The sequence below is a fragment of the Macaca nemestrina genome, chromosome X, assembly GCF_043159975.1.
Source record: "Macaca nemestrina isolate mMacNem1 chromosome X, mMacNem.hap1, whole genome shotgun sequence".
NCBI lineage: Eukaryota > Metazoa > Chordata > Mammalia > Primates > Cercopithecidae > Macaca > Macaca nemestrina.
This window is the reverse complement of record NC_092145.1, coordinates 124,016,802-124,029,923: the sequence shown is the minus strand read 5'-3', so window position 1 is coordinate 124,029,923 and position 13,122 is coordinate 124,016,802. Positions and strand designations below refer to the sequence as shown.

General features: G+C 33.7%; 1 protein-coding gene across 3 annotated transcripts in view; it reads left to right on the top strand.

Moving 5' to 3' along the window:
* LOC105499042 (cilia and flagella associated protein 47) overlaps positions 1–13,122 on the top strand; it is a 469,827-nt gene that overhangs the window by 436,132 nt on the left and 20,573 nt on the right. For all 3 annotated transcript variants that reach the window (XM_011771441.2, XM_011771442.2, XM_011771440.2), the window contains exon 62: positions 1,164–1,325. In XM_011771441.2, the coding sequence (XP_011769743.2) occupies positions 1,164–1,325 (162 nt within the window). The remainder of the gene's footprint in view (positions 1–1,163; positions 1,326–13,122) is intronic.

Genomic DNA, 13,122 nt, shown 5'->3' with positions numbered 1-13,122 from the left:
ATGGCCTCCATCTACATCCATGTGTCTGAAAAAGACAGATTTCTTTTTTTTAAAAGGATGCATAGTATTTCACGGTGTATATGCACCACATTTTCTTTATCCAGTCTTCCTTTGATAGGCATTTAAGTTGATTCCATGTCTTTGCTACTGTGAATAGTGCTGCAATGAACACACGAGTACACGTGTCTTTACGATAGAATGATTTATATTCCCTTTGGTTTATACCAGTAATGGGATTGCTGGGTCCAATGGTAGCTCTGTTTTTAGCTCTTTGAGAAATTGCCACACTGCTTTACACAAATTTGGTAAGATACTATCCAGTTGCTCACAAAATGGCTGAGTAATTATATAGTCCTACCTAAGAAGAATAAGAGTTCCAAGAACTCTTCTTTCTGTCACTTTTAAGTAAGAAGTGTGACTTATGATATTGAAACCACACTGTTACATGTTTGAGTCATTTCTACCCTAAACAAGCAAACAGATAACCATTCATCAACTCTGGCTACTGCTCTCTCTCTCCACTCTTTGTCATAGTCAAATGCTTTGAAAGTCTAAAGTCTATCTCTACTAACTTTCTCCCTTAATTCAGCTGCCACTCAATTTTATCTTATTCTGCAAAGTGTATGTGGTCTTTACCAATTGCAATTTAATTTTTTTAAACTGCCACTTAAGTCCATTATATGGGCTTTGCATGTTTTCACAGAAAATGTATTTTTTCTTTGTGAAATAAGAGTTGAAAATACTTTCTCAAAATGTTTCATTTTTGAAAAAAATTCCCGAATGGATTATCTATTAGTATAAAACATGGGTCCATTTTGCCAAATTCACCCTTACCTTCTTATGCACTATGATATTCTATGCGGGTTACAGAAAATTTGTGGAGTTCATTCTGCATATGTTATTGGTTCTTAGAAAATAACTAGAGGGTAGATAAGATGCCCTAAAAATAATTACTTCAAAGGGAGAATGATAATATAATCTATGACCTAAAAATTATTTATGAAATGTAATTAAAAGTCATTTACATTATTTTTAAGAATTAAATGTCCTAGTGTTTTCACTGAAACCACAGAGTTTACTTACATTTTTACCTTAGTTTAGTTTGCTATATTTATGCTCTTGTTTTCATGTAGTATCATTTAAAATCTCCTTTTATATTCAAGGTCTCACATAACACTGAAAATACAGTGCATAACCGAAGGGATCTGGAAGTTTCCCATAATGCTGATTGCTACTGAGCCTGATACGGATGCTGTCATTGACATTGAAGGAGTTGGTTTATTTAAGGAATCCGTTTTTGAATTAAGGCTGAAAAGTCAGACAAGGTAATATATTAAACAAAAGTTTGTAGCTGTTTTAGTGAGTGTGCTGAACTTTGGAATGAAATTTAAGATGGAAAATTCTATAGTTCATCTTTTGCTGGTTAAGCCAGTGCAACATTGGGTCTCTGACTCAAAGTTTCATATACTATATAAATTTTTATTTAACAACTGGAAAATAGGGTATACAAAGTGAAGACCAGAAAGAAAAACAAAAGTAAATAAATATAAATTGAAATATAGGATACTATTAATATTTCCATTTGTTTTCAAAGGATGTTTCAGTGTTTTTCTGCAAATGTCAATTGTGTTAGCATATCAAATGGTTTAACTAGGCAGAAATAATTGGGTAAACCCATGTTGATTCCATGTTATGTTTTATTTTCTTTCTATCATAACTGTCTTTGTTATATTTGTGCTAACATAGGAAGTATGACAATACTTTTACCTAAAATCTCACATGTTAAAATATACTTTTACAGCTTTTTGAGGTACAACATACATAAAATTCATTCATTGTAAATGTACATTTGAATAATTTTTAATTATAGGATTTGCAGTCATAACCACATTCCAGATATAGAACTTTTCCATTTCCCTCCACATTTCCCTCAAACCCTTTTGCAGCCAGCTCCCATACTCATTACCAGTCTCAGTCAACCGATTTGCTTTGTCTCTATGGTTTTGCCCCTTCTGATATTTCAAATAAATGAAATTACATAATATGTTGTCTTTTGCATGTGACTTTTTACACTATCCTTATCTGAAGTTCAGTGGTTTTCATGAATAAGCACCTATTAGCTTTGTATATATTTGGTCCATTTCTCGAGGGCTGAAATGGTTGTTTGTAACCATTGTCCAGCTTTATGGTCAAAAGGAGTGGTGAACGGTTAAATGTATAATCACTTGTGCCAGGTGTTCCAAGGCTTTATAGATAGGATAACCACAAAATTCATTGTCCAAACTTGAACCTTTTGAGAATGAAAGAGGCTAATTAATAATTAGGCTTGGCAACAAGGTAGACTGGGACAGATCTGAGCAAACCAGCACCTAACAGTTACTGTTCTTATAGGCTATGGCAAGATGTTTGCTGTTTATCCAAAGAAGACTAAAAAGTCATTAAATCAGCAGAGTGATATATTTGAAAAAGAGCATTTAGCTGAAATGTGTAGAAAACAAATGCAAAAAGGGTAAGAGTGAATGGAAGTAGATTAGTTAGTTGGCTAATGCTGTTGTCTGAAGGTTACTTGAGCATTTTGCAGGGCAGGTGGAGAGGGATAGTAGACAGATTGGAGAGACTTTAAGGAGGTAAAGTCAGTTAAATTTAGCGATAGTTTTGGGGATCAGAATGTTCCACTTTGCTGGAGAGTGTTAAATGTTAAGTCAGAGAAGTACCTGTAATGTAGAAGAAACTAATATCAGGTGGATATTGGACTATATGACCTGGAATTTCTCTTACAGTTTGAAAATATGACATTTTTGTGAAAGAATTGGTGTTATAGTCAAACAGAGTGAGAAATAATTTTTTGCTCAACCACTAAATACCTGTGGGACTTTCAGCTATATATTTTTGCTCCTCCGAGCTTCCATTTCCTCATTTGTAAAGTGGAGATAAAATACAACCCGTAATGTTGCCATGAGAACAAATAATGCAATGTATATAAATTACTCAACACAATGCCAAGAACTTTTAAATATTCAATAAATGGTATTGTTATTACATATTTTTTCATATCATTGATCAACCTGATCAGTTATCCAAAACCTAGTATTGGGAGAGTAAATGTTTTTGATATTAAGTCTCCTATGTTTTAAAACCAAGAGAAAAACCTCTGCTTGTATATATCCTAGATGAGTGTTTTATAGAATTAAAACCCTACTTAGAAACTTGAGTCTGGCTAGCTTTGCATCTGTAAGTCCTCTGAACCTATTCTTAGTGCAATTGCTCAACTCTTAAGGTCCCATATGAGAAAATGAGCTGCTCTTAGCTTATTTAGTGTGAAAGAATGCTGTCCAGTGTATTTTGTGCTCTCTTGAAATGGGATTCAGAACAGGGCAGCAACAAACCCCTTTTTATACTAAATCATATCCTCCTTCAATCAATAGCTCATACATTTTATCTGCTAAGAAGAACTTAGCATAAAATGTTTAGTATTGTAAGAAAATGCAAAACTATCCTCCAGAGTGAGTTTGCCCATACATTCCCACCAGAAATGCATAAGTGATCCAATTTCTGTGCATCTTCACCAGCATTTATTATTCTTATTATTATTTCATTTTAGCTATTTTAACAGGTGTATAGTAATAGCACATTGTGTTTTGATCTGCATTTCCCTAATGGCAGATTATTTTGAACACTTTTTTATGTGCTTACTCACCATACATGTCTCCTCTTTGGTGAAATACCTACTCATTTATTTCGATCATCTTATAATGGGACAATTAAATTTTACTGCTAAATTTTTAAAAGTTCTTTGTATATTCTCTATATTTCACCCTCTAAACAGGATTTTTATGGTGCAAGAGTTTTACATCTTGATGAAGTGCAAGTTGTCTTTTCTTTTCTGTAACATGCTTCTATTGTCATGCCTAAGAACTTGTCACCTAGCACTAAATCCCAAAGATTTTCTTCCATGTTCTCTTTTAAAAATTTTAGAGTTTTACATTTCAATCTTAAAGCCATTATATACTTTAAATTAACTGTTGCGTATGGTGTGGGATTTAGGTCGGGAGTTCATCATTTTCCCTGATGATGTCCAACAAGATTTGTTTAAAAGACTATCTTTCCTCCATTGATTGATTTTGAAACGTTGTCAAAAATCAAGTTGGATATATTTGTGTCAGTCCAGTTTTGGGCTTTCTATTCTGTTCCCTTTATCCTTTGCTAATAACACCACACTCAGGTACAGTGATTCTTCTCACTTTCTGATTTCCTTTAAAAATTATTTTAGCTATTCTACTTCCATCACCTCTGTATATCAATTATAGAATAAGCTTATCTACATCTATAAAATTCATATTTTATTGTGAAAGAAATTTATTAAACTTATAGATCAACCTGCCAACATATGACATTTTCACTATGTTATATACACTACTATATATTTTACTATACCATACCATACCACATATGGTAGATCTCTCAGTTTTCTTAGATTTTCTTTGATTTCTTTCATTGGTGTTTTATAATTTTCAGATTATAGATGCTGCACAAGTTTTGATACATTTTCACCTAGACATTTCATTTTTAGAGTGATTATAAATGCTATTGTGTTTTCAGTTTCAGTCTCCACGTTTGTTGCTAGCATATAGAAGTGCTATTGATATCTGTGTGCATATTTTGTATCTTCTGAATTTTCTGAACAGTTGTTTATTCTATAAGCATTGCTTTTGGATTCTTTGGCATTTTCTACATAGACAATCATGTCTTCCACACAAAGGGATAGTTATATTTCTTTGTTTTAACTTTTTTTTTGTAACTTTCTTTTCCTTTTATGCCTCATTGCACTGGCTAGGACTTCTAGTACTATATTGAATAGGACTGATAAGAGTAGGCATCATTGCCTTTTTTCCAAACTTAGGTAGAAAGCATTCAGCCTTTCACCATTACATGTGATGTTAGCTATACGATTTTTTAAGGTAATTTTGATCAGGCGGAGGAAGTTGTTCCTCTCCGTATTAGTTTCCTAGGGCTGCTGTAACAAACTACCACAAACCAGGTGGCTTAAAATAACAAAAATGTATCCTCTCACGGTTTTGGAGACTAGAAATTAAAAAATAAGGTGTCAGCAGAGTCATGCTTTCTCTCTAGGCTCTAGGGAAGAATCTGATCTATGCATTTCTCTTAGCTTCTGGTGTTGCCAGCAATCCTTAGGGTTCTTCGGCTTGTACATTTATCACTCCAATCCCTGCCTCCATCATCTCATGACATTCCCCCTGTGTGTCCCTGTCTGTATCTCTTTTCCTGTTCTTATAAAACTGGTTATATTGCATTAAGAATTCATAATGACCCCATCCTGGCTTGATTACATCTGTGATATGACTCTATATTAAAATAAAGTCGTATTCATAGGCACTGAAGTTAGGACTTCAACATATATTTGGGGAAACGCAATTCCTAATTCCCCTATTTCTAATTTTTTGAAAGTCCTACCAAGAATGTGTGTTTAATTATGTCAAATGCTTCTTCTGCGCCAATTGATAATATAATGCTATTTTTCTTCTATAGCTTGTTCAAGTGGTTGGTTACACTGATTAAATTTAAAAATTATTTTAATTATTATTATTGCATTCTCTGTATCTGGTTTTCCCATTTGAGTAATGCTGTTCTCAAAAACATGAGTTAGAAATGTTCCCTCTTCTTCTATTTCTGATAGATAATGTTTAGAATTGGTTATAATTATCTTTTAAGTGTTTCATAGAATTATCCACTGAAATCATCTGGTACTGAAGATTTCTTTTTCAGAAACTTTGTAAAATGATGCATTTAATTACTCTAAGTTATATGCCTAGTAAGATAATTTATTTCATACTGGATGAGTTTTGGTAGCCTGTGCTTTTCACGTAATTGTTTTATTTATTCTAAATTGTCAAATGTGTGTATGTAGTGTTGTTCAGTTTATTTCCTTAAGTTATCTGTTGAGACTTGCAGAGTCTGCGTGATATCTCCTCTCTTATTTCTGAAATTGATCATTTGCAACTTTTCCCTTTAATCACTGCCAGCCGTTTTAGAATTTTGTCAGTTTTGTTGAGTTTTTTTTAAAGAATCAGCTTTTGTTTCATTGGTTTTCTCTCATTTTCTGTTTCGTTTTTAATTTATTTTTGCTCTCATTTTTGTTTTCTTTCTTTTGGTTACTCTGGATTTATCTTAATTTTCTAGTTTTCTGAAGTGAGAGCTTAGATCGTTGATTTGAGGCCTTTTCTTTTTTTCTATTGTAATTATTTAGTATTACAAATTTCCTCCTGGATACTGCTTTAGCTGCATTTCACAAATTTAGTCTGTTGTTTTTTCATATTTGTTTAGTATTTTTATTTCATTCGCTGTTTCTTTTTTGACACAGGGATTATTTAGAAGAGTGTTGCTTAATTTACGAGTGTTTGAGGATTTTTGTTGTCTTTCTCTTATTAATTTTTAATTAGTTCATCATGGCCAGAAAACATACTCTGCATAAATTCAATCATTTGGGCTTCTAAGTAATTTGCTTGGGCAGGGGCCTATGGATGAAAATATAAATCAACAAAATAGAGGTAGATGGAGTGTTCTACAAATATCTATTAGAGCATGTGTTGGTTGATGGTTTTATTTAAGGTTTTTTGTTTGTTTGTTTGTTTGTTTGCTTGCTTTTTTTCCCCTAATTTTCTGTTCAGTAATTCTAACATTTGATGAGAGAGAGGTGTCAATATCACTGTATATAATTGTAGATTTATCTTGTTTTTCAGGTTTGTTTTTGCTACACATGTTACTTATTGATTGACTCCTAACAATTGTACACCTTTAAAGGGTACATATTATGATATACGCACACAATGTGTAATGATAAAATCACGGTGTTTAAGATACCCATCACCTCAAATGTTTATCATTTCTTTGTATTGGGAACATTTGAAATCTTCTGTTCTAGCTATTTTGAAACAACAAGAAATTATGGTTAACTATAGTCACTCTACTGTTCTAGTTAACACTAGAACTTATTATTTCTATTTAACTGCATGTTTGTACTCATTAACTAACCTCTCTTCACCCAACCTCCTCATCCATCTCTGTATCTGGTAGCTATCATTGTACTATCTATCTCCATGGGGTCAACATTTTTAGCACTCACCTATAAGTGAGAACATGATATTTGTCTTCCTGTGCCTGGTTTATTTCATTAACATAATGATCTCTGTTTTCATCCATGTTGCTGCAAATAAAAAGACTTCATGATTTTTATGGCTGAATAGTACTCCATTGTGTAAATATGCCTCATTTTCTTTATCCATGCATCTATTGATGGACACTTAAGTTGATTTCCTATCTTGGCTATTATGAAAAGTTCTGCTGTAAATATGGGTGTGCAGGTCTCCATTTGATATACTGGTTTCCTTTCTGTTGGATAAATAACCAGTAGTAGGGTTACTGGATCATAAAGTAGTTATAGTTTTAGTTTTTCTGAGAAATCTCCATATCATTTTCCATAATGGTTGTACTAATTTACATTCCCACAAACAGTGTATGAGTTCCCTTTTCTCTGCATCCTTACCAGCATTTATTTTTTCTCTTTTTCCTAATAGCCATTCTAACTAGAGTGAAATGATAGCTTGTGGTTTTGATTTGCATTTCTCTGACGATTAATGATGTTGAGCATTTTCTAATATACCCATTGGCCATTCGTAAGTCTTATTCTGACAAGTGTCTATTCAGATCCTTTGCACACTTTTTAATGATGTCAGGGTCCCACTTGTTCCTTTGGGCTTAGGATCTGAGCAACTGGGTTACTGGTGCTGTAGGCACCCATATGAAATTAGTGGAATCAAAGTGTAGCCTCAGGGATGGATGAATTTCATGGCTACTGGCCCTCGGGACAGAATATACTCCAGATGTGGGTCTAGTTTCAAGATGGCACCATGCCATAACAGCCTGTGTTGTGGGGCTGGGGGTGTCAAGAAAGTTCCTGCTCTGGGAGAATACAGCCATGTTGGATCCTGGCAACTATCCACGCTGGACTTGGGGCCTATGAGGACTGAGAGACTTCTCTATAAGGATGACTGCTGGTGTCTGTGGTGCTGATGGGGATGACCAAAGGTCTCCAGCTTACTTTTTCTCCGTTAGAAGAGTCCATTCTGGCTCTGATCTGATTCTGCTGTGGGAGACAGTGTGGCAGAGGCAGGATGCCTTGCTCCCCTGTCTATGGAGATATCCTGGGTCTCTGTGCTCCACGGAGATTTCGCAGTACTCTTCAGTGCACTTCTTCATTCACTTTAGTCAAAATACGGTTGTTTGTGGTTTTGGTCCCTTATTGTGGAGGATTGAGAGCCAGGCAACTCTAGTCAGCCATCTTGCTGATGTGGTATTGCAATCAGATTAGTCCAGATTTATTTTTAATTAATGTTACTAAGATTCTGTTAGATGTTTGGTTTAAAACTGGAAGTAGTTTGTTTCTTCTATTCTGATATATTTCTGCAAGCATTAAGTTCAAGGGCAGTTTCTACAGAAATATAAAATAGACTTAGTTCATTAGATCGCAATAAACATTTTTCTGGTGGATAAATGCAGTTGTCAGAAATTCTATGATATACAATTATGTATGAAAAACACATTCAAAATATCAAAAAACAAACAAACCCTGACTCTTCTGTATTGAACCCTGATGGCCCTGTTATATTGAATGAACTACTTAGAATTAGGGATAAATCTGAAAATCTCAATAGGGTATTTTCTAAAGTATAGATTTTGATTTTGTTCTATTTTTGTTCTAAGGACATAATTATATACCCTTTATAATATTGATGCTGGAGAGTGATTTTTTTAAAAGATTCAATAGCAAATAATTATCCCCCATAAGTGCTTCTAATGTGCAGATTTGAGATACTTTTTAATAACATAGGGTCATTCCTGTGGTTGAAGTCACATGTTGGCCATGTCTACAGTCATCTGAAGGTTTTACACAGCTGGATGATCAATTAGTTTACTTTTATAACTGGAGATGTTTATGTTGGATGTTGACTGATAGTGTCTCCATGTAGTTGCTCTTTCATGGAGGCCCCGGATAGTTGCATTTGTACATGGTGATTGGTTTTCCATAGAGAGCATATTCCGAGAGAAGCAGGTAGAAGATACATGGCATTTTCTGACCTACACACACAAGTTCAACAACAATCACTCTAGTCACATTTTATTGGTTACAAAAGGGTCACTATATTGGCCTGGATTTAAGAAAGGGAACATAGATCACACTTTTCTATGGGGAAATTGTTAAAGAATGTGTAGGCTTGCCACAGTGGAGTGTGCTAACTTGAGTGTTTTCAGCTTCTTCTAAGGCAAAAAATTTTCTCCAGATTCCTCCTGGGTATTGTCAACCAGCTGCAAGTCTTTGGGTAGCAAAGATCAGATCATGATGGGTAACATAACCAAGCTACAGAAGAAGGTGAATTTACTTTCTCTGCATGGGTTTATTTTCTTTTTTTAAATTATACTTTAAGTTCTAGGGTACATGTGCACAGCATGCAGATTTGTTACATACATATACATGTGCCATGTTGGTTTGCTGCACCCATCAACTCGTCATTTACATTAGGTATTTCTCCTAATGCTATCCCTCCCCCAGTTCCCCACCCCCCAACAGGCCCCAGTGTGTGATGTTCCCCTCCCTGTATCCATGTGTTCTCATTGTTCACCTCCAACTTATGAGTGAGAACATGAGGTGTTTTGTTTTCTGTCCTTGTGATATTTTGCTAAGAATGATGGTTTCCAGCTTCATCCACGTTCCTGCAAAGGACATGAACTCATCCTTTTTTATGGCTGTGTAGTATTCCATGGTGTATATGTGCCACATTTTCTTTATCCAGTCTATTATTGATGGACATTTGGGTTGGTTCCAAGTCTTTACATGGGTTTATTTTCTACAGCAAATGGAAACTACGTGCTTCCTTACATTAAGTCTGTTTTAAACTTTTTTTTAGAGGATTCAGTGATGTAAATAAGCTACTGAATATTTCTAGCTTATTTACCAGCCCTCGGGAGGCTACACCTAGGTAGGTATTAGAAATTTCAAGTTATATTGAAGATCTAGGGAACTGAAGGGGCATATATAGAAAAAATAGGATAGGAAAACAGGCAGACCTAATTATATTCAGGATTTGACTGGTTCCTCATGAACCCAGTAATATTTCCTTTTTCTTTAGGGAATCAAGAGTGAAATAAGTTCTGAAAAGGAATGACCCCCTGTCCTAGTGACTATACATTTTTCTTGTGTGCTGGACATACAGGGAGAGGAAAGAAGGACAAAGATGCATGACAAACCCTATGGTGGTAGCTACTCTGTTTCCTAAATTAAATATGTAAAGCATTAGTGTATCAAGGGGTAATTTTAAACATAATAATACAAAGTGTTCTGAAGAATCAGTATAAAAACATAACAGAGTTCAAAATATCAAAATAGGTTATCCTTAAAATATTTTATGTGCATTTAAGTGATTAGCAATAAATAAAACTTTTGAGAAATATGAATTCCTTATTTTTCTGAATATCCTAGTTTTTACTAATGTCTGCCCTTTGTGATAACATTTAAAAATTATTTTTATATAAATGAGCATTATGAAATACACAAAAAACTATAATGTACATCTTAGGAAATGAGAAATCCACCATCTCTTGGCCGCTATCACTAAGTCCAACTCAGTTCTGGTAGAGTATAGGAATTAGAAACAAATGGATTTCTAGTAATATAAGCTAATCATATTTTGAAATAGTCACTTGGGATCTTGCTACATAGAAATTATCTTGTTATAAAGTGAAAATCTTCTGTAGATAAGCATTTTCATTAAGAAAACTAATTGTATGGCTGGGTGTGTGTGTATATAGGCATGTATATAGGCGTGTATATGTGTGTATATATATAAAGACACACCTAAATACATATAATTTAAGAAGTCTTTAGTGAATCATGCTGCGCACATTGTTCAAACCCTCTCTAATTCATTAACACTTTTATACCACAGCTGAGTCTCCATTTATTTCTAACAATAACAATAAAGCTACTGTCTTTTAAAAAATGATGGCATATAAAGAAAACTTGATGTGACTTTATACTCATTAAAAATTTTGTGGATTTAGAACATCTTGGTAAATATTTGGGAAACTAATTTAGGGCAACATTTTTTGCTGATTGTTAAATTTCTGTGAGTGTTGTGTGATATTCTGACATAGTATAGCAATTCTATTTTGTGCATATATGCATATATTCATTTACTATGATTCCTTCTTTTGTATGTACAGTCATGCATCACTTAACAACAAAGATATGTTCTGAGAAATGCATCCTTAGGTGATTCCATCATTTTGCACACATCATAGAGTGCATTTACACAAACCTAGATGGTATAGCCTACTGCACACCTAGGCTGTATGGCATTGCCTATTGCTTCTAGGCTACAAACCTGCACAGGATATTAGTATGCTGAATAATGAAGGCACCTGCAACACAATGATAAATATTTGTATACCTAAACACAGAAAAGTTACAGTAAACATACAGTATTAAAATCATGTGGAACAACCATTGTATGTACCGTTCATCATTGACCAAAATATAGATGATAAATGTCTAATTTTATTTATTTCAGTATAGATATTGAGGTTTCCCAACATCACTTATTGAAGACACTAACCTTTTAAAATTGTGTGTTCTTGATGCCCTTGTCAAAAATTACTTGACAGCATATGCTTAGGTTTATTTCTTGGCTCTCTATTCTGTTCTGCTGGCCTATATGTCTGTTTTTATGACAGTAACATACTATTTTAATTATTGTAGGTTTGTAATATATTTTGATATCAGGTAGTGGCATGCTACCAGCTTTTCTTTTTGCTCAAAATTGCTCTAGATAATTGAAGTGTTTAAAGGTTACTATTTATTTAAAATATAACACTAGAATTTTTATAGATAGCATTAAATTGATAGATCACATTGGCTAGTATGGTCATTTTAGCAATGTTAATTATTCAATCTCATGAAAACAAGGTATTTTCCCATTTGTGTTTTTGTCAATATTTTAAATCAAATTTTACAGTTTTCAGTATGTAGATCTTTTATTTCCTTGGCTAAATTTATTTCTAAGAATTTTATTCTTTGTAATGCTATATAAATTGGATTACTTTCTTGATTTCTTCTTGGAAGAGTTTGTTATTAGTATATATAAATGCTACTGGGTTTTGTATGTTGATTTTTCATCCATCAATGTCAGTGTTACTGAGATTATGTATTAGTTTTAACAGGTTTTTGCGTGTGTGTATGCGTGTGTAATCTCTACAGTTTTCTACATATAGGAACACACCCTCTGCAAATAGGGATAGATGATAGTATTTCTTCCTTTCTGATTTGGGTACTTTTTAGTTCTTTTACTTGCTTCATTGCTCTTGCTGATATTTCTAGTATGTTACATAGATATGCAAAGAGGGGGCATTTTCTTGTACCAGACCTTAGAGGAAAAGCTTTCCGTTTTTCTCCATTGATTATGATATTAGCAGTAGGTTTTTCATAAATGGCCTTTATCATGGAGAGGAAATTTCCTCCTAAACTTAATTTGTTGAGAGTTTATCATGAAATGGTGTTGAACTTTGCCAAATGCTTATTCAGCATCCATTGGGATGATCATGTAGCTTTAGCTTGCATTCTTTTAATGTGGTATATCACATTGATTGATTTGCATATGCTAAACAAAACATGCATCTCAAGCATAAGTCCCACTTGATTATGGTGAAGAGCCTTTTCATGTATTGACAGAAATGGTTTACTAGTACTGTATTGATGATTTTTGCTTCCATGTTCATCAGATATATTGGTCTGTAGTTTTTTTTTTCTCTTATTGTCTTTGTATGGCTTTGGTATCGGGGTGATCCTGGTCTGATAAAATGAGATTTTATCTTTTGGAAGAGTTTAGTAAGGACTGGTATTAAATCTTCTTTGAATGTTTAGTAGAATTTAGCCATGAAGCCATCTGGTACTGGACTTTTCTTTGTTGGGAAGCTTTTAATTACTGCTGCAATCTTTTTTAAAATTGGCCCCTTCAAGTATTCTATTTCTTATTAGTTCAATCTTGGTAGGTT